This window comes from Petromyzon marinus, chromosome 38, assembly GCF_048934315.1.
Source record: "Petromyzon marinus isolate PM22_M1 ecotype Great Lakes invasive population chromosome 38, UKy_Petmar_22M1.pri1.0, whole genome shotgun sequence".
NCBI lineage: Eukaryota > Metazoa > Chordata > Hyperoartia > Petromyzontiformes > Petromyzontidae > Petromyzon > Petromyzon marinus.
The window spans coordinates 3,777,352-3,800,479 of record NC_133704.1 but is presented as its reverse complement, the minus strand read 5'-3'; the positions used below and the strand labels follow the sequence as shown (position 1 = coordinate 3,800,479).

General features: G+C 49.3%; 2 protein-coding genes across 4 annotated transcripts; one reads left to right on the top strand and one right to left on the bottom strand.

The window, feature by feature from the left end:
- Positions 1–470: 470 nt before the first annotated feature.
- Positions 471–8,588, top strand: LOC116950217 (3 beta-hydroxysteroid dehydrogenase type 7). Its single transcript, XM_032967842.2, has 7 exons — positions 471–1,046; positions 1,543–1,698; positions 2,056–2,164; positions 2,543–2,642; positions 3,980–4,142; positions 4,541–4,764; positions 5,271–8,588. The coding sequence occupies exons 1-7, from the start codon at positions 890–892 to the stop codon at positions 5,475–5,477; spliced, it is 1,116 nt and encodes a 371-aa protein (XP_032823733.1). The 5' UTR covers positions 471–889; the 3' UTR covers positions 5,478–8,588.
- Positions 5,873–17,013, bottom strand: QPRT (quinolinate phosphoribosyltransferase). Of its 3 annotated transcripts, none has more exons than XM_032967845.2 (6): positions 16,493–17,013; positions 9,932–10,262; positions 8,915–9,230; positions 8,688–8,819; positions 8,031–8,171; positions 5,873–6,833 (listed from the first exon to the last, which is right to left on the bottom strand). In XM_032967845.2, exons 2-6 carry the CDS (start codon positions 10,180–10,182, stop codon positions 6,666–6,668), a joined length of 1,008 nt encoding a protein of 335 aa, XP_032823736.1. In that variant the 5' UTR covers positions 10,183–10,262; positions 16,493–17,013; the 3' UTR covers positions 5,873–6,665. The 3 variants fall into 3 exon arrangements, with proteins under 3 accessions (XP_032823736.1, XP_032823735.1, XP_032823737.1); XM_032967844.2 differs by having other exon boundaries at positions 16,503–17,013; XM_032967846.2 differs by lacking the exon at positions 16,493–17,013 and adding an exon at positions 11,819–12,851.
- Between the last annotated feature and the right edge of the window lie 6,115 nt (positions 17,014–23,128).

The window sequence follows — 23,128 nt, the reverse complement described above, 5'->3', positions numbered from 1 at the left end:
ATAGTCAAAATCGCCAAATTTGCGGAGCTCCGCTGCAAATACTGCAGGAAGAGACGAGAGGTGAGGCAGCGACGAGCTCAGCCTCCCCTCTGATTGCGCAACCCCTCAATCACTGGATGGAGCGCGGGCAATAAGCGCGTGCCTGTTACTTTCTCAGTATGTCACCAATGTAATGTTTGTAGACCCCTTCATTTCATTTCCTCGCCTTCCATACTCCAGGTTAACTTATTTCACGCATGTGCATAAAGATATTTAGGCTCGCTGGTCTCGTCATGAAACTGCAATGAAAAAGCACCAGGGGAGGCAGCTATCACGTCTGCCTCACTGAGGCGGACGTGTCTAACACGCCCCCCCCCTCAGTGAGGCCACGCCTTCCCTCAGTGAGGCCACGCCCCCCTCAGTGTGTGACTCTGGCTCTGACACGAGCCAGTGCCTCCCCAGCCTTTGACCTCACCGCACGTCACTGTTGTGCAGTAGTAAAATATTGACTGAACTTTGTGAACCGTTCAAAAGAGCACGTCCTTTGTTTGTTCTTGTGTAATGCAGCTTGGCTGGGCCAGGTGTCTCAGCGGTAGAGAGCACGGTTCGCAATCGAAACGTTGTGAATAAAAATACTGGTTGGGAGTTGCCGCAGCCCCATCATTCCTTCCTCCGAGCTATATAACATTAGGAACCGTTGTGGAGAAGTCAACAGTGGTTGTCTTACGGAGAGCCTCACTCTTGCCATAAAAACGTGGAATTTACTCCACCGGCTCAAAGGGCTATTAGCAGTAGATGAACACCGTCCTTCATGCTCTATTGATCCGGAATTAACTTGGAAAACTGCGGCATCCACCTCTTTGCAGCCGTCTGCACGTGAAGGTGAACTCCGCTCGTGCAGGTACAAGCGATGGCCCGTGACGGACAGGTGTTCGTGGTGCTGGGAGGCTCGGGGTTTTTGGGCGAGCGGGTGGTGCGTCTGCTGCTGGAGAAGATGGGCGACTCGCTGAGCGAGGTGCGAGTCTTTGACTGCGTGGTGCGGGACGACATGCGCGCCTGGGCGAGCGGTACGTACGCAGTGGCTTTTGCCACAATTTCTGAAATCTCTGCTTCAAAAGAGAGGCCAGGTACAGGGACAACACAAAGGCTGTCCCATAATTGTATTTATAATAACCACATCCTTTTTTAGTCCGTGTGAAGTGTCTCTTGATTTTAGGGTTGTCACCTGTCCTGATTTTCCCAGGATCATCCTCTTATTGATGTAGCTGTATTGGGAAATCTCTGGGTTTTTTTCATTTTCATAATCGTACATCACTCAAGACAACGTGCAGGTCCGGCCTATTTTGGTCGGATCGGAACGTGTCAAAGAGTTTGCCCACGGAGGAGATGGAGCGATTAAATCAGTTCGTGTGCAGGCGCTATTATGGATTGTTACATCGCAGGATCGTGAATGGTGGCGGTGGCTGGAGGAGGTCTTCATCCAGCAGCATGGCTGATGACGATTCATTTGAATTCGATTAAACTCACTCACTGCTGGCACGTTGCGCTGGTGTGGCGCTGCAGGCCCGTGCAAGCTGACGCTGCTCAAGGGAGACATCACGGACTACGAGCAGCTGGCGGCGGCCGTGCGCGGGGCTCACGCGGTTATCCACGCAATCAGCATCATCGATTTCATGAACATCGTCCCCGAGGAGCGCATGCACCGCATCAACGTGGGCGGTGAGTACGCGCAACCGGTTCCATGTCACGGCGTGGGACAGTTGCAACAACGGTGGTTTCTTAAATCAACCCCTGCCCCACGGTTATAGCCAGGTTGTGTGTAGTGGGGTAAAGTATGCGTTCTCTTACAAGACATCTGGCAGATTAACTCTAGAGCGCCCTCTAGCGGAGGCGCTTCCACCAGCAGTGCAGTGAGCAAGAAATTGCAAGGCTGCGCCTTTAATTTTATTTCAGATGTGAGAATATTCGTCTAGTGCCCATTGTCGCGGGCGATGACGGCCACGCACAGGCGGCTGTGCTCATGGCCAAGCCGGGACCGCGCATTAATAACTGCGTGGCGCGCATGTGGTGGTGCAGGCACACAGAACGTGGTGCGTGCATGCGTGGAGGCGAGCGTGCCGATCCTGGTGTACACAAGCAGCACCGAGGTGGTGGGGCCCAACAAGCAATTTGATCCCTTCTTCCGGTGAGCTGACTGTCGGCACGGGGCAGCACCACCTGCAGCAGGGCACTGGGGTCCTGCTTGCTCAATCGCAGGCCCGGTGCTGCTTTACCTTGTGCCGCACAGGGACAGCTGTCGCTTGTTTCTGCTTTTGCGTGTCTGGGTGCAGCTCATCACCGGGGGCAAGCTGAGCACCCCTTAGCCAGGGGCCGACAAGAAAAATAACAAGAAGAGCCATTTTTTTGTGTCTCAATGTATATATGAGTAAACATTTTCAGTCCATCCAGCCTATTTGACTCTCCAAACAATCGTGATCCGGCCAACGTCTTCAGAGCATTTGACGAGATTTGGAATTGTTCTCCGGAGTTTCTGAGCTAACGCTGTTTTGTGCTGCATTCACAGAGGTAACGAAGACACCCCATACAAAGTGTCGCACAACAATTTCTACTCCAGCACCAAATGTGAGGCCGAGAAGATCGTCCTGAGCGCCAACGGCACCAAGGTTAGCGGACTGGCGCGGCGCTTCCGCCACCGCGAGTGCCGCATCGGACACGGGGAACTCTACGCATCACCAAACAGCATCTCTCATCTTAAGTTTCAAACGAGTCACAAAAATGCGTAAAAAGCGAACCACTTCTGTGCGTGTATGCAAAACATCCGATTGCCATTTTCTGAAGAAGTGCATTGTGGTCCTCTTCTTGGCCGAGGTACAAATTTGAGCAAATGTGACCGACAAGGCAGGCAGCAAAAGTGATGCATTGAAAGAAAAACTGTGAATTGGATTCGTCCTGATTATAATTAATCAGTATGGTGTAGTTACCAATGCTCACTGCTACAAAATATATATTCTGTCATGATGGGTTTTTATCATCATTTACAGATATCTCGTCGTGTCGTATGTTATTCCGCTGTGTCCTTGAGCCAGGGGTGGAAATGTTCAGTGGTGGAAAGAAAATCTGAACCAGACTTTGTTTCAGAAGGAACCAGGGACAAGTGTTGTAGTGGCGGGTAGTGTGTATATCTACACAGATATACAGAGATGCATAATTCGCAAGTATCCGTCCATCAGGCTTCTGGATTTCGCAAACGGTACATGGGAGGAATCGTGCATAAAACTGTCTAAATTGTCTGCGAAAATACATAACAAATACGTATGACACTGCTTTATTTGTAAGGAATGTGTTGCTAAATCAGGAAAACTTTATTTATGATTCAAGGCTCTCGTCTGCTGATTGTTCTACCGCTGAGCCCTGTGGCCACATTACATTTAAAGATAATCTAACTGAAGTTGCTTTAGCTGAACACGCAAATAAAAGCATGACATGAACGTCACAGGGAACCACTGAAGACTGTAAAGATTAATGTTGAAGACACTTCTTCGATGAGAGACAGCCAATCATTGCAGAACAAGAGAAGTCTTAAGATAGGTTTTGCGAAGAGGAAGGACTTAGACTTGAACAGGGGCAAGGAGCTAGCAGAGTTCCCCACCGCAAGGGCAGCAATCTCCCATTGAAAGAAGATTGACCGAGGGTTTTGATGGAAGGCCTCAGTTGCTGGAACAGAGAGCCCATGAAGGGGAGCAGAGTGTGGGGAGAGGCGATGGGTGGGGACAGATTCGTGGAGGAGTTTGAAGACGGCGATATTAAAGTTTATTCGTGATTTGATTCAGAGCCAGTTGAGGGAGTTGAGGATTGGGATGATGTCTTGTTTGTGGGTGGCCATGTCTCTATGAATTAGTATATGACTCTGACCAGTCATTGTGGTAAACAGTTGCAAGGCTACACGGAGGAGGTGGGGGGGGGGTAATCTATGTTTCTGCTTTTGCGTGTCTGGGTACAGCTCATCACCGGGGGCAAGCTGAGCACCTGTGTTATCCGCCCGTCGGGCATTTATGGGGAGAAGCACGACTCGCTAGAGCAGGCCTACAGGCGTGCACAAAAGAAAGGAGGGGTGGTCATTCGCGTCTCGCCCACGAACTCGGAGCATGGGCGTGTGTACGTAGGTGCGTAATGCGTACACTCTGGTTTCCAATTCTTCCTCCATTATAGTATTGTGATGCGGTTGTAATGTCTCGACTAACTGGATAGCACGAAAATAGTTGTGGGTGAAAATGTTTCACGTCTATTTTTCCATGGGTGCCACGAGATGGCAGGTGACACGGTTGCATGGGTCCTGGTGCAAGGAATGAACCTGTTCAATATGCCCTCCGCCCCCACCGCTCTTCAAAACGTTGAACACCTCAACAGTGTTCATGGGTCTCCTTCCTACTCGACCTGCCCCCCATCCCAGACCCTCCTCACAAAATCCATCCGGCACATGTACCCCTTTGATACGGGGAAGCGATCGCACCAAAAATGAAAGGGTGACGTGGGGATGGTGGTTCTGCTGTCGTCTGCACAGGTAACGTGGCGTGGATGCACGTGATGGCCGCTCAGGCCCTGGAGAAGAAGCCCCAGGTGGTGGGTGGCCAGGTCTACTACGCGTGCGACGAGTCGCCCTTCATGAACTACACTGACTTCAACATGGAGTTTTTCTCCGAGCTGGGCTTCCGCATAAGCGGAGAGCGGATGATTCTGCCTTACTATGTCCTCTACCTATTTGCGATACTGCAGGAGGTTTTGCACGTAAGTACAGTCGGTTGGTTCCTATTACACTCATGTAAAAAAAAAATCGCCGGCACTCATCCCTTCTCTCTTTCAGGGAAATTCTGGAATTCGCCCAGCTGCTGCTGCTACTATCACTGGTTACAATAAAAAAAACACACACACACGCACTCGCCCGTTTCCGCCAGATCTGTCTGGGTCATATTTTCGCAGCTGACAAAATGCATCTAGTGCACCTCTCAATGTGCGACCGACTGCAGCATGCCAGCAACCCGACACAAACGTTCTAAATTATTGACTGTCGGCTTTGGGTGATGGTGTAGAGTTGCCAGTTTGTGGAGAATCGACAAAATTTTTGCTTTTTAGTTGTATTTGTTCCTATTGTTTATGCCGCATTCTTTTTGTACATTGTATTTTTGTCTGCAATCACTTCCTGATTATCTTAAACTGCCCTTTGTTCTGGCGATTCGAGATGTACTGCATGGGAGGAGCGGTATAAATAATACACGATGATGATGATCTTCCAGGTGGTGCTGGGGCCACTGATGGGCTTCAAGCCGATTCTGAACCGCTACATGCTGAATTCCCTCATCTCCACGTTTTCCGTGAGCTCCGACAAAGCACGCCGCCACTTCAACTACGAGCCACTCTACAGCTGGGCCGAGTGCCGCGAGCACACCGTGGCATGGCTGCGAGCCTTGCCCGGTTCCGCTAAGCCAAACCCACCGCACTGACCCCACAACACGGCGCTCACTCAACTCAACTCATTATGCTAGCCCGACCTCACCACACATTGACCAATAAGCTAAATGGGGTAAGGGTGATGTGTAAGGAAAGAGAGTATATGGGTTTCAACACCTCAACAATAGCTACCAGGTGCTGAATCCACAAAATTCCCTCATTCTGCGGTGGACAGTGTCTCTTGTATTAGCAATGAACACCATATGCTCAGTGTTGAAACCTTTTTCGTGAAACTCTGGCAGAATTCAGAAATAAGATATGGGGCAACTTTATTTAATATGCCGACATCCTTCTCCCGCACCTCCGATGAGCACGGTTGGCTGCATACGTTGTGAAAGAAGTGCAACTTACCATACATATATCTACCGAGTATAAACACACACAGAAATAATCAAAATCAAATTTTATTGAAAACATTCAAAATCACAGGCACTTAAAGGTTTTGCTTTTTAGTGTATATTTCTTACGAACAATGGCATTGAGCAAATTTATATATAAAGTAAAATAAATCGTGTGTGATTGTCTAGCTTTTGCATTTTCAAAGGTAAACCGTATCAATTATGAAATGTAGATGCTTAAGCCAGAGCAAAGTAAGGCACATAGGACGAGATAAATCCTCATCCCCATTACTTAGAGGTAGCTCATTAATACTGTTCCCTGTACCTTTGCGATCTGAGAAACACAAACATTAAAGTGACTGAAAGGAATACAAAATCAATGATATGGAAATTAAAAAATCATTACATTATAAAATAAAGACAGAAAGCAAGCATGCATCACAGATTAAGAAATAATTTTCACTCGCTGTGTTATTACTGAATTCAGGCCCTGATGCAGCACTGTGTAACACAGAGTTACTTTGCCACGTACTTCAACACAAAGTAAATCTGGCCGTGATCAGTCACTAACTCTGATATGTCACTCCATTGCATTGAACGTATGAGGGCAGATTTGGCCACAACTAATTTTTAAACACTTTATTCTGGTTCGTGCTAAAGATTTCCTATCTCACGTAAAAAGTGAAATCGCAATATCGCTTCGTCCCTGTAGTTTATGAGACAATTGCGCTTTTACTGAAAATTAAACTATACAGCACATGCTATGTGAATCGGGAGGTGGGGTCTTAATGCCTCATGGATATCGCTGTGGTTTTCCCACTAATAGCCCCCACATTCGTCCGGCTAGAAGGCATAGTTGCGCCTAGCGGAGGGTGTGGTTGCGCTGGAGGAGGGTGGTGATGGTGACCCCCCATTGCCAGCAGAGTATGCAGCTGCCCCCCGCACGGCGTTTTCACCCAGGATACCCGTCTCTCGGGATACCTTCAGCGAAAAGTCGACCACTGGGTAGCCCTGCAACAACACAGCAAATAGCATCAACCACGATGCTCTTGGACAGATGGATGAATCTATTCTACTATGTAGAATGACTGCAACATCTCTGCAATTAAACCACGCACGCATAATACAATAAAGAGGAAGAAACAACATGCATATACACGGATTATGTAACGCTTGCCAAAATGTGTTTTTGCTTTGGTGTATTTAATTCGCGATAACATTACATTGTGAGCTATACAAGACGAGGTCACACGGCACATGACATGATGGCATTAGACTGGAGCAATTTGGGCTATTTTATATAGGGTTAGTCTTGATCTGGGGAGGCAGGGGAGGCAGAGCCTCACCTGTCATACTCAAATGAAAATAGCTGTTACGAAAAATAGTAATAAAATTAAGATGATTCCATTGATCTGTGTTAAAAATGTAATTTCTGTACGATTCCAATAATTTTTATAGTCAAAATTGCAAATTTGCGGAGATCCGCTGCAAATACAGGGAGAGAAGAGAGGTGAGAGGTGAGGCAGCGACGAGCTCAGCCTCCCCTCTGATTGCACAACCCCTCAGAAACTGGATGGAGCGCGGGCAGTAAGCGCGTGCCCGTTACTATCGCTCTGTATTTCACAAATGTAATGTTTGTAGACCCCTTCATTACATGTCCTCGCCTTCCATAGTCCAGGTAACTTATTTCACGTATGTGTATAAAGATATTTAGGCTCGCTGTTCTCGTCATAAAACTGAAATGAAAAAGTACCAGGGGAGGCAGCTATCACATCTGTCTCACTGAGGGGGGGTGTATCCGACACGCCCCCCTCAGTGTGTAAATCCGGCTCTGATACTAGCCAGTGCCTCCCCAGCCATTAACCTCATCACACGTCACTGGTCCCAATTAACAACAAAACTTTACACTCAAATGTAAGTTATATTCGTTCATCTTTTTTAAGAGTTAGTGACCTCATATGACAGATAGCCGGACAGAACTCATGCATGAACGCTTTCGACCTTAGTTGGAAAAGATGGGCAATGACACATTCGCTCAAAAATAAATAAGTTCGTAGTTCATGACACCCTACGACAAAGAAAAATTAAATTAACTGATGTTATTTAGGCAATGGTCCTTCATTCAGAGCAGCATTCCCAAGATAACCATAAACACTGCAAGAACGAAATAAGGCTACGAGCTTTAGGTCATCAGCTGGCTTGGGTTACCTGCGTGAGGGAACCCAGCGACACGATGTCCACGCTGGGTCCGAGATAGCGCAGCAGGTTCTCATCCGTTACGCCCCCGCTCGCCTCCACCACCACCGTCGGAAACTCGCTCTTCAGTGTTTGCGCGTGCGTGTGCAGCATCTGCCAACCGTCGTCGATAAACCGTGTGCTTAGGGTTAGGAAATTAGAACTATTGGTTGAATCTTGACTTAAAGCTTTCGTGACTGCAGGAATTCACATTCTCTGGGTCTTTCGGTAAAGCCACGTAGATAGAAAAAGAATAATAAATAAATATCACAACGTTTCGATCGCAACACAAGCAATCGTCATCAGGTGACGATTGCCTGTGTTGCGCTCGTGATATTTACATTTTTAATTAATCTTTTTCTATCTACGTGGCTTTACCGAAAGACCCAAAGAATAATAACTATTGGTTGCTTATAAAATTCGTTGCAGCAAATTGGTAGGCCAACTAGTGATAAGCATGTAACAGAAAACATCTACATATATAAAAAAATTGTTAAGCTACTGCTGCTTGATAAATGAATATAAACCACATCCCCGTTTTAATTGTCCCATTAATTGCCTCCTGCGTGGACACAATGACACTGAACAGGCGGCGTGCTGCTGTGTGATATGGAGCTGTGCGATACTAACGGGTGGAGCAACGTTATCCAGCATGATGACATCCGCCCCCGCCCGGGCTGCCTCCCGCCCCTCCTCCAGTGTGCGACACTCAACCTCCACCTTCAGGCTGAATCCGCCAACGCGCTTCGCATCGCGTACAGCCTGCACGTGACAACACGTTTCAAGTCTTTAACATCCCACACACAAGGCACCATTGGCCCACTCACCAGTCCATACATCCACACGTCCACAGTTACCTGTGTTATCCCGCCAGACGACCACACATGGTTGTCCTTGAGCATGATCATGGAGGAGAGGTCATATCGGTGAGTGGCAGCACCGCCCACCAGCAGCGCGTGTTTCTCCACTAAGCGGAATCCCGGCGTCGTCTTGCGCGTTCCCGCAACCTGGCCGGCCCAGCCCGCCGCCCGTGCCGTCTCACAGGCCCTCCGCGCCGCCGTGGCCACTCCGCTGGCACGGGCCAGACAGTTGAGCGCGGGTCGCTCTGCCAGGAGGAGGTGCCGTGCCTTGCCGGTGACCACCGCAACGCGACACGGTGCCTCGCCGGCATGCCTGGACAAGCATTAATGAGCCGATGTGGTATTCTGACCTTAATAGTTTAGTTTAAACTGAACCATGTAGCATCAGCTCAGCTAGAGCCAGTTTTCTTAAGGGTCCACGTCATGCATTCCAATAAAGAAAAATATTTTTTTTGCTTTTCCATAAAAAAATGCACTGTTTATTGCTGTAAAAACGGTACACTTCATGACGTCTGCCATATTCCAGGGAATGTGACCCCACTCTACTAATTCGCAACCAAGAACCACATGTAAAAAAGTTACCTCTATTTTTTTCCTTGATAAGATATTTTATAAATGTACAGTCTATTGCGCAATGCTAAAAGTGTAGAAATCCAAATTCGGCATGAATTTGTAACACGGCTGCTTTCAGTGCGATGCATTGAAATATCGATGCATTGCTCTTCCCCGCAGCGGGTGTGACATAAAAATGTTTGTCCTATAACAGCGTGGTGCACTCATACGTGTCAAGCCATACGGTTTACCTGTATTCTTGCAAAGAGAAATTGAGTTTTCAGGTCCATACGGTGTACAGCCGTTTCAATACGGGCAAAAAATGTGTTTTGCCTATTTGTCCCTTGTAATGGGACTTTTTAGGATGAACGTCGAGATTTATAAGGGCACTGGGTGACCGATAAGGTCTGAATTGGTCTGTAATAAGGTAGGCACTGATAAGGACAGATGTGTGCACCGCACCGTAGCAGCATGTCCCCGTCGTGGTAGAACCACTCGACGTTGCAGCCCAGCTCATGGAACACGGCCTGGAAGAACGGTGCCCCAGCCAACACGCCGGGCGTCTTGCACAGCAGCACGGCGCGCTCGTCGCGCTCGCCCACCACCAGCCCTCCGTAGTCGAAGGCAGGCGAGTCCTCCCGCAGCCACGCACGCGCCAGGTCGCTCAGGGAGGCCGGTGGCAGAAGGTGGGACAGGTCGGCCATGGAATTCATCCTCTCCGGGGGAGCTCCACACTTTGCACGTGGCAGCGGCGAGGACGGCAGCGACGACCTAATATGGACGTGGTGGTGACCTGAGAAATAGAGTTCACGGAGTTTTAACCACATGACCCCATACATCGTGTACATACATGGTTTAGCGGCGGTGCACTGCACGACGAATCCAGCAACTTGAGTGTGATTCCTGGCCATGGCTAACATCAGTGGCAAGTGAATGCAGAACCGGTCCTAGCCACCCCCTTCAACAACCCGCATTGACCATCGTGTAGAGTCGTATGGTCAAACAATCCCCATGAGTAACACAGTGTAAGGAGGCCTTCAATCAATCGTGGGTTGACATAGAACTGTAAATGACTAATGTTTAACCCATACATACAAGATAACATTGGCAAGCGCTAAGTAATCCACCGAGACACATCTTTACTCCGACATTTCTCGTACGGTACTTTGTTTGCACGTTACTTTCACGTGTCATGCAACACCGGTATTATACAATGTTATATTCTTCATGTCGACATTTACAGCCGCTGGTGTAAAACGATTACACCATCCTTACGTAACACTCGGGCAAACTGAAAGCGGTTAGACTTACGAGACGTGTTAGGGTTACGGACAGGGTTATGATCTGGGCTACTACGGTCAAGGGTGAGAGTTAAAGATTTGGTTAAGGGTTAAGGTCAGTTTTAGCTAGATATTAGAAGTCAGAGTCAGGAACTGCGAAAGTGTTAAGGGTATAGTGTTAGTGTCAGAGTTAGGAGTTAGGGTCAGAGCTTTTGGTTAGGGTCTGAGTCAAGCGATTCTTTATGAGAGGTTTAATGTTCGAGTTGTGTGATGATGAGGGTTAGGGGCAATATTCGGGTCATGGTATGGGTCAGACGGAGTAAGATCTCGGCCTCCCCGTGTCCCCTCGATGACACCGAGGCCATGGGACATGGGGCCTTACCGAGCCCGCGACCTCCCCTGGACAATGAAGGAGGAAATCAGCGCAATGCCCCCCACGGTCTGGCCAAGCTAAGGGCCCGAAGGTCACAGCAAAGGGAGAATGAGAGTGTCGTTAGGTGAGGTAAGAGGGTGGAGGGTGAGCGCCACTGGGCGAGGTGGAGGTGAGGTGAGGGGGGACCTTGAGTGAGGTTACGGGTAAATGTGAGCAGAGATTTCGATTTAAAGCTTTCGTGACTGCAATGATTCATCTTCTTTGGTTCTTTCGGTAAAGTCACGTAGAATCATAATAAAATAATAAATTGATAAAATAAAATAACACAATATTCTCACGACGTTTCGGCCACAACACAAGCGGCCTTCATCAGGTCGTGAAACGTCGTGAGAATATTATTGTGTTATTTTATTTTATCAATTTATTATTTTATTATCATTCTACGTGACTTTACCGAAAGAACCAAAGAAGGTGAGCAGAGATCTTCATGCGTGAATGGAAAGGGCCCAAGTGAGGATGAGGTCCCCGGTTGGGAGTAAAGTTGAGGGCGATAGGGGTGGAGGGGGTGAGGGACCCTGCCTGGGTGAAGAGGTATGGTGGTGTGGGCCGCGGTGAGAAGTACAGACGGGGGTGAGGAGTGGCGAGTGTTTGGGGCGAAGAAAGAATGTACCGTACAAGTAAAGGTGAGGGTACTACCGGTGGGAGATGGAGGTGAGGAGTAAAGATGAAGTCCCCAGGTGAGACGTAGGGAGGAAGCCTGGTCAGGACCGCGTTGAGGAGTCGAGACGAGAGTGAGTGGTGAGGGTTAGAGGGTGAGGAGTGGTGAGGGTTAGAGGGTGAGGAGTGGTGAGGGTTAGAGAGTGAGTGGTAAGGGTTAGAGAGTGAGTGGTGAGGGTTAGAGAGTGAGTGGTGAGGGTTAGAGAGTGAGGAGTGGTGAGGGTTAGAGAGTGAGGAGTGGTGAGGGTTAAAGGGAGAGGAGTGGTGAGGGTTAGAGTGAGTAGTGAGGGTTAGAGAGTGAGGAGTGGTGAGGGTTAGAGTGAGTGGTGAGGGTTAGAGGGTGAGGAGTGGTGAGGGTTAAAGGGAGAGGAGTGGTGAGGGTTAGAGAGTGAGGAGTGGTGAGGGTTAGTGAGTGAGGAGTGGTGAGGGTTAGAGGGTGAGGAGTGGTGAGGGTTAGAGGGTGAGGACTGGTGAGGGTTAGAGAGTGAGGAGTGGTGAGGGTTAGAGAGTGGTGAGGGTTAGAGGGTGAGGGTTAGAGAGTGAGGAGTGGTGAGGGTTAGAGGGTGAGGAGTGGTGAGGGTTAGAGAGTGAGGAGTGGTGAGGGCTAGAGAGTGAGGAGTGGTGGGGGCTATAGAGTGGTGAGGGTTAGAGAGTGAGGAGTGGTGAAGGTTAGAGGGTGAGGAGTGGTGAGGGTTAGATGGTGAGGAATGGTGAGGGTTAGAGAGTGAGGAGTGGTGAGGGTTAGAGAGTGAGGAGTGGTGAGGGTTAGAGAGTGAGGAGTGGTGAGGGTTAGAGAGTGAGGAGTGGTGAGGGTTAGAGAGTGAGGAGTGGTGAGGGTTAGAGAGTGAGGAGTGGTGAGGGTTAGAGAGTGAGGAGTGGTGAGGGTTAGAGGGTGAGGAGTGGTGAGGGTTAGAGAGTGAGGAGTGGTGAGGGTTAGAGAGTGAGGAGTGGTGAGGGTTAGAGAGTGAGGAGTGGTGAGGGTTAGAGAGTGAGTGGTGAGGGTTAGAGGGTGAGGAGTGGTGAGGGTTAGAGAGTGAGGAGTGGTGAGGATCAGAGAGTGGTGAGGATTAGAGAGTGAGGAGTGGTGAGGGTTAGAGGGTGGTGAGGGTTAGAGAGTGAGGAGTGGTGAGGGTTAGAGGGTGAGGAGTGGTGAGGGCTAGAGAGTGAGGAGTGGTGAGGGTTAGAGGGTGGTGAGGGTTAGAGGGTGAGGAGTGGTGAGGGTTAGAGAGTGAGGAGTGGTGAGGATCAGAGAGTGGTGAGGAGTGGTGAGGGCTAGAGAGTGGTGAGGGTTAGAGGGTGAGGAGTGGTGAGGGCTAGAGAGTGGTGAGGAGTGGTGAGGGTGAGGAGTGGTGAGGGTTAGAGAGTGAGTGGTGAGGGTTAGAGGGTGAGGAGTGGTGAGGGTTAGAGAGTGGTGAGGAGTGGTGAAGGTTAGAGAGTGGTGAGGGTTAGAGGGTGAGGAGTGGTGAGGGTTAGAGGGTGAGGAGTGGTGAGGGTTAGAGGGTGAGGAGTGGTGAGGGTTAGAGAGTGAGGAGTGGTGAGGGCTAGAGAGTGAGGAGTGGTGAGGGCTAGAGAGTGAGGAGTGGTGAGGGTTAGAGGGTGAGGAGTGGTGAGGGTTAGAGGGTGAGGAGTGGTGAGGGCTAGAGAGTGAGGAGTGGTGAGGGCTAGAGAGTGAGGAGTGATGAAGGTTAGAGGGTGAGGAGTGGTGAGGGTTAGAGGGTGAGGAGTGGTGAGGGTTAGGGGGTGAGGAGTGGTGAGGGTTAGAGAGTGAGGAGTGGTGAGGGCTAGAGAGTGAGGAGTGGTGAGGGTTAGAGGGTGAGGAGTGGTGAGGGTTAGAGAGTTGTGAGGATTGGTGAGGGTTAGAGAGTGGTGAGGAGTGGTGAAGGTTAGAGAGTGGTGAGGAGTGGTGAGGGCTAGAGAGTGGTGAGGGTTAGATAGTGGTGAGGAGTGGTGAGGGTTAGAGGATGAGGAGTGGTGAGGGTTAGAGAGTGCTGAGGAGTGGTGAGGTTAGAGAGTGGTGAGGAGTGGTGAGGGTAAGAGAGTGAGGAGTGGTGAGGGTTAGAGAGTGGTGAGGGTTAGAGGGTGAGGAGTGGTGAGGGTTAGAGAGTGGTAAGGAGTGGTGAGGGTTAGAGAGTGGTGAGGGTTAGAGAGTGGTGAGGAGTGGTGAGGGTTAGAGAGTGGTGAGGAGTGGTGAGGACTAGAGAGTGGTGAGGGTTAGAGAGTGGTGAGGAGTGGTGAGGGTTAGAGATTGGTGAGGGTTAGAGAGTGGTGAGGAGTGGTGAAGGTTAGAGAGTGGTGAGGAGTGGTGAGGGTTAGAGAGTGGTGAGGAGTGGTGAGGGTTAGAGACTGGTGAGGGTTAGAGAGTGGTTAGGGTTAGAGAGTGGTGAGGAGTGGTGAGGGTTAGAGAGTGGTGAGGGTTAGAGAGTGGTGAGGAGTGGTGAGGGTTAGAGAGTGGTGAGGAGTGGTGAAGGTTAGAGAGTGGTGAGGAGTGGTGAGGGTTAGAGGGTGAGGAGTGGTGAGGGTTAGAGGGTGAGGAGTGGTGAGGGTTAGAGGGTGAGGAGTGGTGAGGGTTAGAGAGTGAGGAGTGGTGAGGGCTAGAGAGTGAGGAGTGGTGAGGGCTAGAGAGTGAGGAGTGGTGAGGGTTAGAGGGTGAGGAGTGGTGAGGGTTAGAGGGTGAGGAGTGGTGAGGGCTAGAGAGTGAGGAGTGGTGAGGGCTAGAGAGTGAGGAGTGGTGAGGGTTAGAGGGTGAGGAGTGGTGAGGGTTAGAGGGTGAGGAGTGGTGAGGGTTAGAGGGTGAGGAGTGGTGAGGGTTACAGAGTGAGGAGTGGTGAGGGCTAGAGAGTGAGGAGTGGTGAGGGTTAGAGGGTGAGGAGTAGTGAGGGTTAGAGAGTTGTGAGGATTGGTGAGGGTTAGAGAGTGGTGAGGAGTGGTGAAGGTTAGAGAGTGGTGAGGAGTGGTGAGGGCTAGAGAGTGGTGAGGGTTAGATAGTGGTGAGGAGTGGTGAGGGTTAGAGGATGAGGAGTGGTGAGGGTTAGAGAGTGCTGAGGAGTGGTGAGGTTAGAGAGTGGTGAGGAGTGGTGAGGGTAAGAGAGTGAGGAGTGGTGAGGGTTAGAGAGTGGTGAGGGTTAGAGGGTGAGGAGTGGTGAGGGTTAGAGAGTGGTGAGGAGTGGTGAGGGTTAGAGAGTGGTGAGGGTTAGAGAGTGGTGAGGAGTGGTGAGGGTTAGAGAGTGGTGAGGAGTGGTGAGGACTAGAGAGTGGTGAGGGTTAGAGAGTGGTGAGGAGTGGTGAGGGTTAGAGAATGGTGAGGGTTAGAGAGTGGTGAGGAGTGGTGAAGGTTAGAGAGTGGTGAGGAGTGGTGAGGGTTAGAGAGTGGTGAGGAGTGGTGAGGGTTAGAGAGTGGTGAGGGTTAGAGAGTGGTTAGGGTTAGAGAGTGGTGAGGAGTGGTGAGGGTTAGAGAGTGGTGAGGGTTAGAGAGTGGTGAGGAGTGGTGAGGGTTAGAGAGTGGTGAGGGTTAGAGAGTGGTGAGGAGTGGTGAGGGTTAGAGAGTGGTGAGGGTTAGAGAGTGGTGAGAAGTGGTGAGGGTTAGAGAGTGGTGAGGGTTAGAGAGTGGTGAGGAGTGGTGAGGGTTAGAGAGTGGTGAGGAGTGGTGAGGGTTAGAGAGTGGTGAGGGTTAGAGAGTGGTGAGGAGTGGTGAAGGTTAGAGAGTGGTGAGGGTTAGAGAGTGGTGAGGAGTGGTGAGGGTTAGAGAGTGGTGAGGAGTGGTGAGGCGTGGTGAGGGTTAGAGAGTGGCTAGAGAGTGGTGAGGAGTGGTGAGGAGTGGTGAGGCGTGGTGAGGGTTAGAGAGTGGTTGGAGAGTGGTTAGAGAGTGGTGAGGAGTAGTGAGGAGTGGTGAAGCGTGGTGAGGGTTAGAGAGTGGTTAGAGAGTGGTGAGGAGTGGTGAGGCGTGGTGAGGGTTAGAGAGTGGTTAGAGAGTGGTGAGGAGTGGTGAGGCGTGGTGAGGGTTAGAGAGTGGTTAGAGAGTGGTGAGGAGTGGTGAGGCGTGGTGAGGGTTAGAGAGTGGTTAGAGAGTGGTTAGAGAGTGGTGAGGAATGGTGAGGCGTGGTGAGGGTTAGAGAGTGGTTAGAGAGTGGTGAGGAGTGGTGAGGCGTGGTGAGGGTTAGAGAGTGGTTAGAGAGTGGTGAGGAGTGGTGAGGAGTGGTGAGGGTTAGAGAGTGGTTAGAGAGTGGTTAGAGTGGTGAGGAGTGGTGAGGCGTGGTGAGGCGTGGTGAGGGTTAGAGAGTGGTTAGAGAGTGGTGAGGAGTGGTGAGGCGTGGTGAGGGTTAGAGAGTGGTGAGGAGTGGTGAGGCGTGGTGAGGGTTAGAGAGTGGTTAGAGAGTGGTGAGTAGTGAGGAGTGGTGAGGAGTGGTGAGGGTTAGAGAGTGGTTAGAGAGTGGTTAGAGAGTGGTGAGGAGTAGTGAGGATTGGTGAGGGTTAGAGAGTGGTGAGGGTTAGAGAGTGGTGAGGGTTAGAGAGTGGTTAGAGAGTGGTGAGTAGTGAGGAGTGGTGAGGAGTGGTGAGGCGTGGTGAGGGTTAGAGAGTGGTTAGAGAGTGGTGAGGAGTGGTGAGGCGTGGTGAGGGTTAGAGAGTGGTTAGAGAGTGGTGAGGAGTGGTGAGGACCTGGTGTTACCCTCGCTCGCAGGAGCCGGCGCTGGGTTCCCCTCCACGAAGCGGCCGCGACTGCTGCTGGAGGCGCGGCGTTACCACAACAGAGGATTCTCCTCCAGATACAAAAGTTTTCACGGGCTGGCGGTAATTTGTGTTTGTTTAAAGTTTTAAGTTAGAAGTTACGTGTCTGTGCCTCTAAAAATTACAATTATTATTTTTTTTAAAACCCCGCTAAGAGCAATTTTTTTATCGTTCAGTGATCGTTCGAGGGGCTGCCTGATTACTCTTGTTACGTAAGACCGCGTGAGTTTCGTGTTAAAAGTCAAAATGTAACTCAAGATGTACAGTACGTATATTTTGTACGGTTATGTTGCGGTAAAATAGAGGTCAAAGCGACGGGATTTGGCAGGACTGCATAAACGAGACAGAACGCGTTTGATAATTAATTTGGTTACGCGAACCTTATGGCGGGACCCCCGGGGTCCCATAAGCGCCCGGCTCTCGCATTAGGGGCCGTCCATAAATGACGTCACGCGGTTTTGGACGATTTTTGACCCCATCGTCACACGGCGGCACAGACCCCCCCCCTCTCAAATATGACGTCACAAAGCTCTGCCCCCCCCCCCCCCTACAAAAAATAAAACACGCTTCAAATCGCTTAAAACTATTGTCATTGTAGTGCGTATTTAATGTGCCGCTGCACTCTGATGTTGTAGGAGAAAAAATATATAAAAAAATATATTTATTTAAGTAGAACGTGTCGTCTATATTTATTTAAAGTTGCGAATTTTGATGTGACGTCACGTTTCTCAAACCCCCCCCCTCCTCGTCACACATCGTCACAAATGTCTGACCCCCCCGAGGTGCGTGACGTCATTTATGGACGGCCCCTAATTACGATTTTGCCTTGCGTTTAATCGGGACATTATACGGTTCATTATACAGTATTCATATCGCCATGATTCACAGCGATAAGCCGAACGTGACCCGGTTAATATTCGTGAAGCGAATCAATCACAAACACTGTCAAGCTAATGTCGAATGCAGCTTACCGGTTCAAAATCCGTGCCTCGTGTGGGGTTCGGAGGGTCCAATTTCTGATCACCATTGCCTGATCTTAAATAATTATAATAATAAAGTCATTCTCATAAATAATTATAATAAATCATTATCATTACATACCTATTCTTGGTTATTTCGGTAAAGTCACGTAGAAGGGAAATAATACGTGACTTTACCGAAAGAACCAATAATATGAATTCCTGCAGTCACGAAAGCTTTAAATCGAAACATTACATACCTGTTAACCCATACGGTCTAAACCCGTATTCTTGTACAGGGAAATTTAGTTTTCAGGTCCATACGGCGCACAGCCGTTTCAATACGGGCAAAACAATATTTAGCTATTTGTTTGTGTTTCTCCCTTGTGATGGGACTTTGTTGGATGAACATTGTGATTGATAAGTGCCCGGAGTGACCAATAAGGTCTTAATTGGCCTGTGATAAGGTAGGCACTGATCAGGGGTTGACAGGTATGTTGTACACATTGCAGTGTGTGGAGAAATCATGCTCTCAGTCAGCAAAGAGCCGAGCTGAGTCTCAAGACTCCCTTTGGCAGGATGATCCTGCATTTGGGGATGTTTGGCCACCTCCTCTGGTGAATAACGCTTAAAGGTCCGCAATGACGATGTTGCCGAACCCGCCATCTCCTGTCCACAGTGTGACACCCGTCCACGGGTGATCTACCAACCCTTGCCTCCAGAGCATTGGGGCGAAGGCGTTTTGCCACCACGAAGTCGATATACGAGCTGTGTGGGGTTAGTGATAAGAGCTGTGTTGTGGGTTTGTATTTGGCTACGTTGTCAGTTGCGGCTTATCAGTAATGGTGTCATGGGTAAGTATTAAACTGTCAGGAGTCGTGGTGTTGTGAGTGAGTACAGTTGATGTAATAAGTAGTGATGCTGTTGGGTTCGTATCAGGCTGGTCGTGTGATCAGTAGTGGTGTGAGTAGGGATGTTTGTGGTAACAGAACAGGCGTCCTCACGGGACCGCCAGGGCACGAGAGACAGAGGAGCGTTTGACTCTCTCTCAAGTCGAACGCCAATCGCCAATTATCCGTGTATGTAATATGTAAGGTTTTTAAGAGAAGTTTTGAAATATATTTTTCGCCCGGGCAACGCCGGATACTTCCCGATAGTATGTTATAAAAGGGCCCTAAAAGAAAGAAAAAAAACCACGTAAATATTAAAACATATAAATGTTTAACTTGCACAGTAAAGTAATTGTATTTTTTTTCATTTGCTGTACAGCCAGGTAATACGACAAATCGCTACCCTTAAACACCCAGTCGTTCATAAAAGTTGAAGGCAGTATAGTACTATAGTAATAGAGCAAGTGCAGAATCACTGAACCGGAATTGAGAGCTTGAAAGCATTTACCGCGGGGCCCTTGAAAGTGCGGGGCCCGTAGCATGTGTAGCTACTTTTGCTACAAGGATAATCCGGCACTGCCCTCACTATGTTGTGCACAACAATAAAGTCGTTGAGATCGACCAAACACGCCAGCACTAAACCTTAGCTGCTCTTGCCGTCAGTGGGTGATGCAATGAGGAGTCTCGGAACATCCGTGCCCTTCCTAATGAACAACAATGCCACCCCAACGCCACATTCAGAGGTAACTCATCAGTGGGGCAGCTGGAGACGTTTAAGTCCAAATTAAAGAGGTCATCACATCTCGCCATCGCTACCTCTCTTCTGCCAGATCCTGCTAGCAGTTGCAGAGTCCACATCTTATCTCCAAGGTGTGCACTTACACTTCATCCCAGCTCGGTAGTTTTACAACAAGGGTGTGGATTTGCGTGCCACCCCCTCCCATTCACTTATTAACCCCTTTTACTGCGTCCTAGAATCAATATTGATCTTGTCGTTGGATATAACATCGAATAGATCAATATATACGTATTTAATCAACTGTAAACTTTTGAAAATGTATTTTAAAAGTGAAACCTGGGTCACGAAGCAATATATTATGTGGTAAAGAGCAACTCAGCATTATGTATGCCTGTACCTCCGATTTTTACGGTTGGCTACGTACGGTGCGTAAGAAGTTCGACTTACATACTGTAAATTTTGATTTAAAGCTTTCGTGACTGCAGGGATTCATATTCTTGTTTCTTTCGGTAAAGTCACGTAGAAGGGAAACAATAAAATAAAAAAATAAAGAAAGAACCAAGAATTACATACTGTACTTACAGCAATTTGTCAATCAACTGCAGGATGAGGACGTCCCTACGCCATATAGGTAATGGAGCTTAATGTTGGACAAAACATCACCACGCTTGTCAACGCAGGTTGGTGAAGGCGAGGAGCACAAATGTGTGAAGCAGAGCCAAACAGTACAAATCATGGGTTTAGCTGCTGCACTACACTTTGCTGTCCACCACGCAGCCATGGGGTTCTGTTTTTTTTTACCAACATCTGTCGGAACCGAAAAATGAGAACCCCATCTGACCCCTGCCTGTTATCGTACTTCACGCGGTATTAACTTCACTGATTGAATCGTCTTGTCTGGGACATACTCCTTTGGCGCCTCTGAGTCAAATGATTGTTTATAAGTCGTTAAACTGTAGTCACAATGGATTTTTCGAATTTTCATTTTTTTTCTCCCACATCGTGGTTTGAGATAAATGTGTTTTTTTTTGGTCTGTGCAGTAATAGCGCCACTTTAAGACTCCCACTTGGGGTCTCACAATACTATCGGCTTTATCTCGGACACTCCGTGCCACTGATCTAGATTTTGTGCAGCGTGGCGAGTGAGGACAGGCAGCGACGAGCAGTGGGCCGCCACTGGGCTGGGCAACCAGAAACGCCTTCCCACATACGGCCAAATCATCGTGAATTTGCCCAAACTTACTTGGAAGCTTAGCTTGGGAATACCAGGTGTTGTAGGCTTGGGCTGCAAGTAGGCAGTACATCAATGGATTATTGAATATGTATGGACCTTCGAGTGTTACCACCTCGTGTGCATGGTTGGTTTTCTCTGGGTCTTCATTTTTACTACCACACAATTCCAAAGACTCATGAATGGAAATGGCCAATCATTCCAAAGCAGGACAATTAATCGAGGCCTTTTCATAAGCTCATATGTCCATTGAAATCCTCTGTGTAATGATGTATGTATGAAAATTATATGCAAATGTTATTGCTAGGCTAATGTAAAAGGTAGAACAAGATGGAATACATGAGACAATATACAGAAACAAATGAGATAAACTAGAACCGATCCCTGGTCAGAATCGTGGAATTTCATCTAATCGCGGTGGAGGGCTTGAACCGATGTTTGTCTAGAAATCACAAACAGTGCCATCGTGTTTGACCCAGGGTCAGCCTTGTCAAAGAGATTTGGTGTTTCAATGGATTCTTACCTGGGAAAATAACGAAGATTAGGATGTATCATGCCTGGTGTGTGACCTGAAGCAGTCTGCAGTGGTGAAAAGATCACAAAGGTGCTTCACACAAGTGGCCACTAGAGTGCAGCATCTGTTCGTCTACCCACGTAGGTCCAGCTCAGGCATTGTTGTAAGTTCGGTTTGACCTCCCCAGGCGGTCGCTGTACGGATAAGGTCAACGTTTTTAATGTATGAATCACTTCAATGCAGAGCAGTGTCGCAGGAGTTAGAACCTCCAAATCGCTTTGACATTAACAACCCAAGCTAGATTACAGGTCACGGCTAACAGGGACGAGTGAAAGCGACCATCCCAAACTCGTGAAATACAATATGGTCAGTCGCCATTACTACAAGTTTTTCAATCCAATAGGATTGAAAATTGTCTATTACAAAAGTATTGTCTCATAACGCATTTCAACGTACAACAAGAGACATTCGAGGATTCAAAAGGGAAATGACTTCGGTCTTATGGGACACCCTGGGTATTGTCCCGGCCTTGTTTGAACTGTTTTCGTTTATTCTGACTCAGGTCTCCTTTGAAAAAGAGGTATAGTTCTGTTCCCCAACGGGCTTCTATCTGGTCATTAAGTCAATATTTCGATTTTCACAAAAAGCAATTGCAATACCGTCGTACCTTGTATAAGTTAGCCCGAGCTGTTTTCCCTGTTTAGTTTTCATTAAAATGGGAACTTTTGAATTGTTTCTCAGATAGATATAATCAGGGCTTAAAAGTTCTCAATTAATATTTTCCAGGTCTTTAGCAGACTGGAGTAGGTGTGCCGGGCGCAGAAATTTTCCGGACCACAAACTCGGGGCAGACCCGGATGAAATGAAGCCCTTGGATATGTGTTGACCCTTTAAATAATCTGGTAATCGTGGAAGAGTAGGCCAAAATACCCTCTTGGGGGGGGTCTCTAGGGCTCACTACAGTGGAGGCCCTTACACCAAGAGTCGCGTGAACACGATATTGCAGCGCTGCGCCTTAACCGTTTTAAAATAAAGTTTGAAAACGAAAGTCTGGTGCTGGCAACACGTGCTGCTTGCAAGCAATTTCCCGGGGCCATGCGTGCCGGCGTGCGGCATGTTCATCGTCGCTGGTGCTGCTTTTGGGATGTCGCCTCTGCCACGCACCACGGTCGTGTGAGGGCGGGGCCACTGAATTCCTTCGCAGCACATTTAGCCAATCGGAGCGAAGCGCTCGGAGGCGCCCGCCAATAGCAGGCGGATGTTCGCCGCCAGTTGACCAATGGGAGCGCACGTTACGTGCGCGCCTTGCGGGGGTGGGGGGGAGGAATGGAGCGAAGGGGCGGGGCCACAGGGCCGTGTTCCCAGAGCGGGGGCCTCTCCCCCCCCACCCCGCGGCCGCTCCCTCCAGTAGCCAGCCACAGTGTCCAGCCACAGTGTCCGGGCTCTAGTAGACAATCCCAGTGTCCAGCTGTAGTGTCCAGCCACAGTGTCCATCCACAGTGTCCGGGCTCTAGTAGACAATCCCAGTGTCCAGCTGTAGTGTCCATCCACAGTGTCCATCCACAGTGTCCGGGCTCTAGTAGACAATCCCAGTGTCCAGCTGTAGTGTCCATCCACGGTGTCCATCCACGGTGTCCATCCACAGTGTCCGGGCTCTAGTAGACAATCCACAGTGTCCAGCTGTAGTGTCCATCCACGGTGTCCAGCCACAGTGTCCGGGCTCTAGTAGACAATCCCAGTGTCCAGCTGTAGTGTCCATCCACAGTGTCCAGCCACGGTCTCCAGACACAGTGTCCGGGCTCTAGTAGACAATCCACAGTGTCCGGCTGTAGTGTCCATCCACGGTGTCCAGCCACAGTGTCCGGGCTCTAGTAGACAATCCCAGTGTCCAGCTGTAGTGTCCATCCACAGTGTCCATCCACAGTGTCCGGGCTCTAGTAGACAATCCCAGTGTCCAGCTGTAGTGTCCATCCACGGTGTCCAGCCACAGTGTCCATCCACAGTGTCCGGGCTCTAGTAGACAATCCACAGTGTCCAGCTGTAGTGTCCGTCCACGGTGTCCAGCCACAGTGTCCGGGCTCTAGTAGACAATCCCAGTGTCCAGCTGTAGTGTCCATCCACGGTGTCCAGCCACAGTGTCCAGACACAGTGTCCGGGCTCTAGTAGACAATCCCAGTGTCCAGCTGTAGTGTCCATCCACGGTGTCCAGCCACAGTGTCCAGGCTCTAGTAGAC

Bases quoted from the DNA above. Each gene is read 5' to 3' on its own strand.
- LOC116950217 (XM_032967842.2), top strand. From the start codon at position 890: ATGGCCCGTGACGGACAGGTGTTCGTGGTGCTGGGAGGCTCGGGGTTT. The intron at 1,047-1,542 runs GTACGTACGCAG...GTGGCGCTGCAG, and splicing joins CATGCGCGCCTGGGCGAGCG to GCCCGTGCAAGCTGACGCTG. The intron at 2,165-2,542 runs GTGAGCTGACTG...CTGCATTCACAG, and splicing joins CAATTTGATCCCTTCTTCCG to AGGTAACGAAGACACCCCAT.
- QPRT (XM_032967845.2), bottom strand. From the start codon at position 10,182: ATGAATTCCATGGCCGACCTGTCCCACCTTCTGCCACCGGCCTCCCTG. The intron at 8,172-8,687 runs GTTAGTATCGCA...GACGGTTGGCAG, and splicing joins TGGATAACGTTGCTCCACCC to ATGCTGCACACGCACGCGCA. The intron at 6,834-8,030 runs GTAACCCAAGCC...GTGTTGTTGCAG, and splicing joins CGCTGGGTTCCCTCACGCAG to GGCTACCCAGTGGTCGACTT.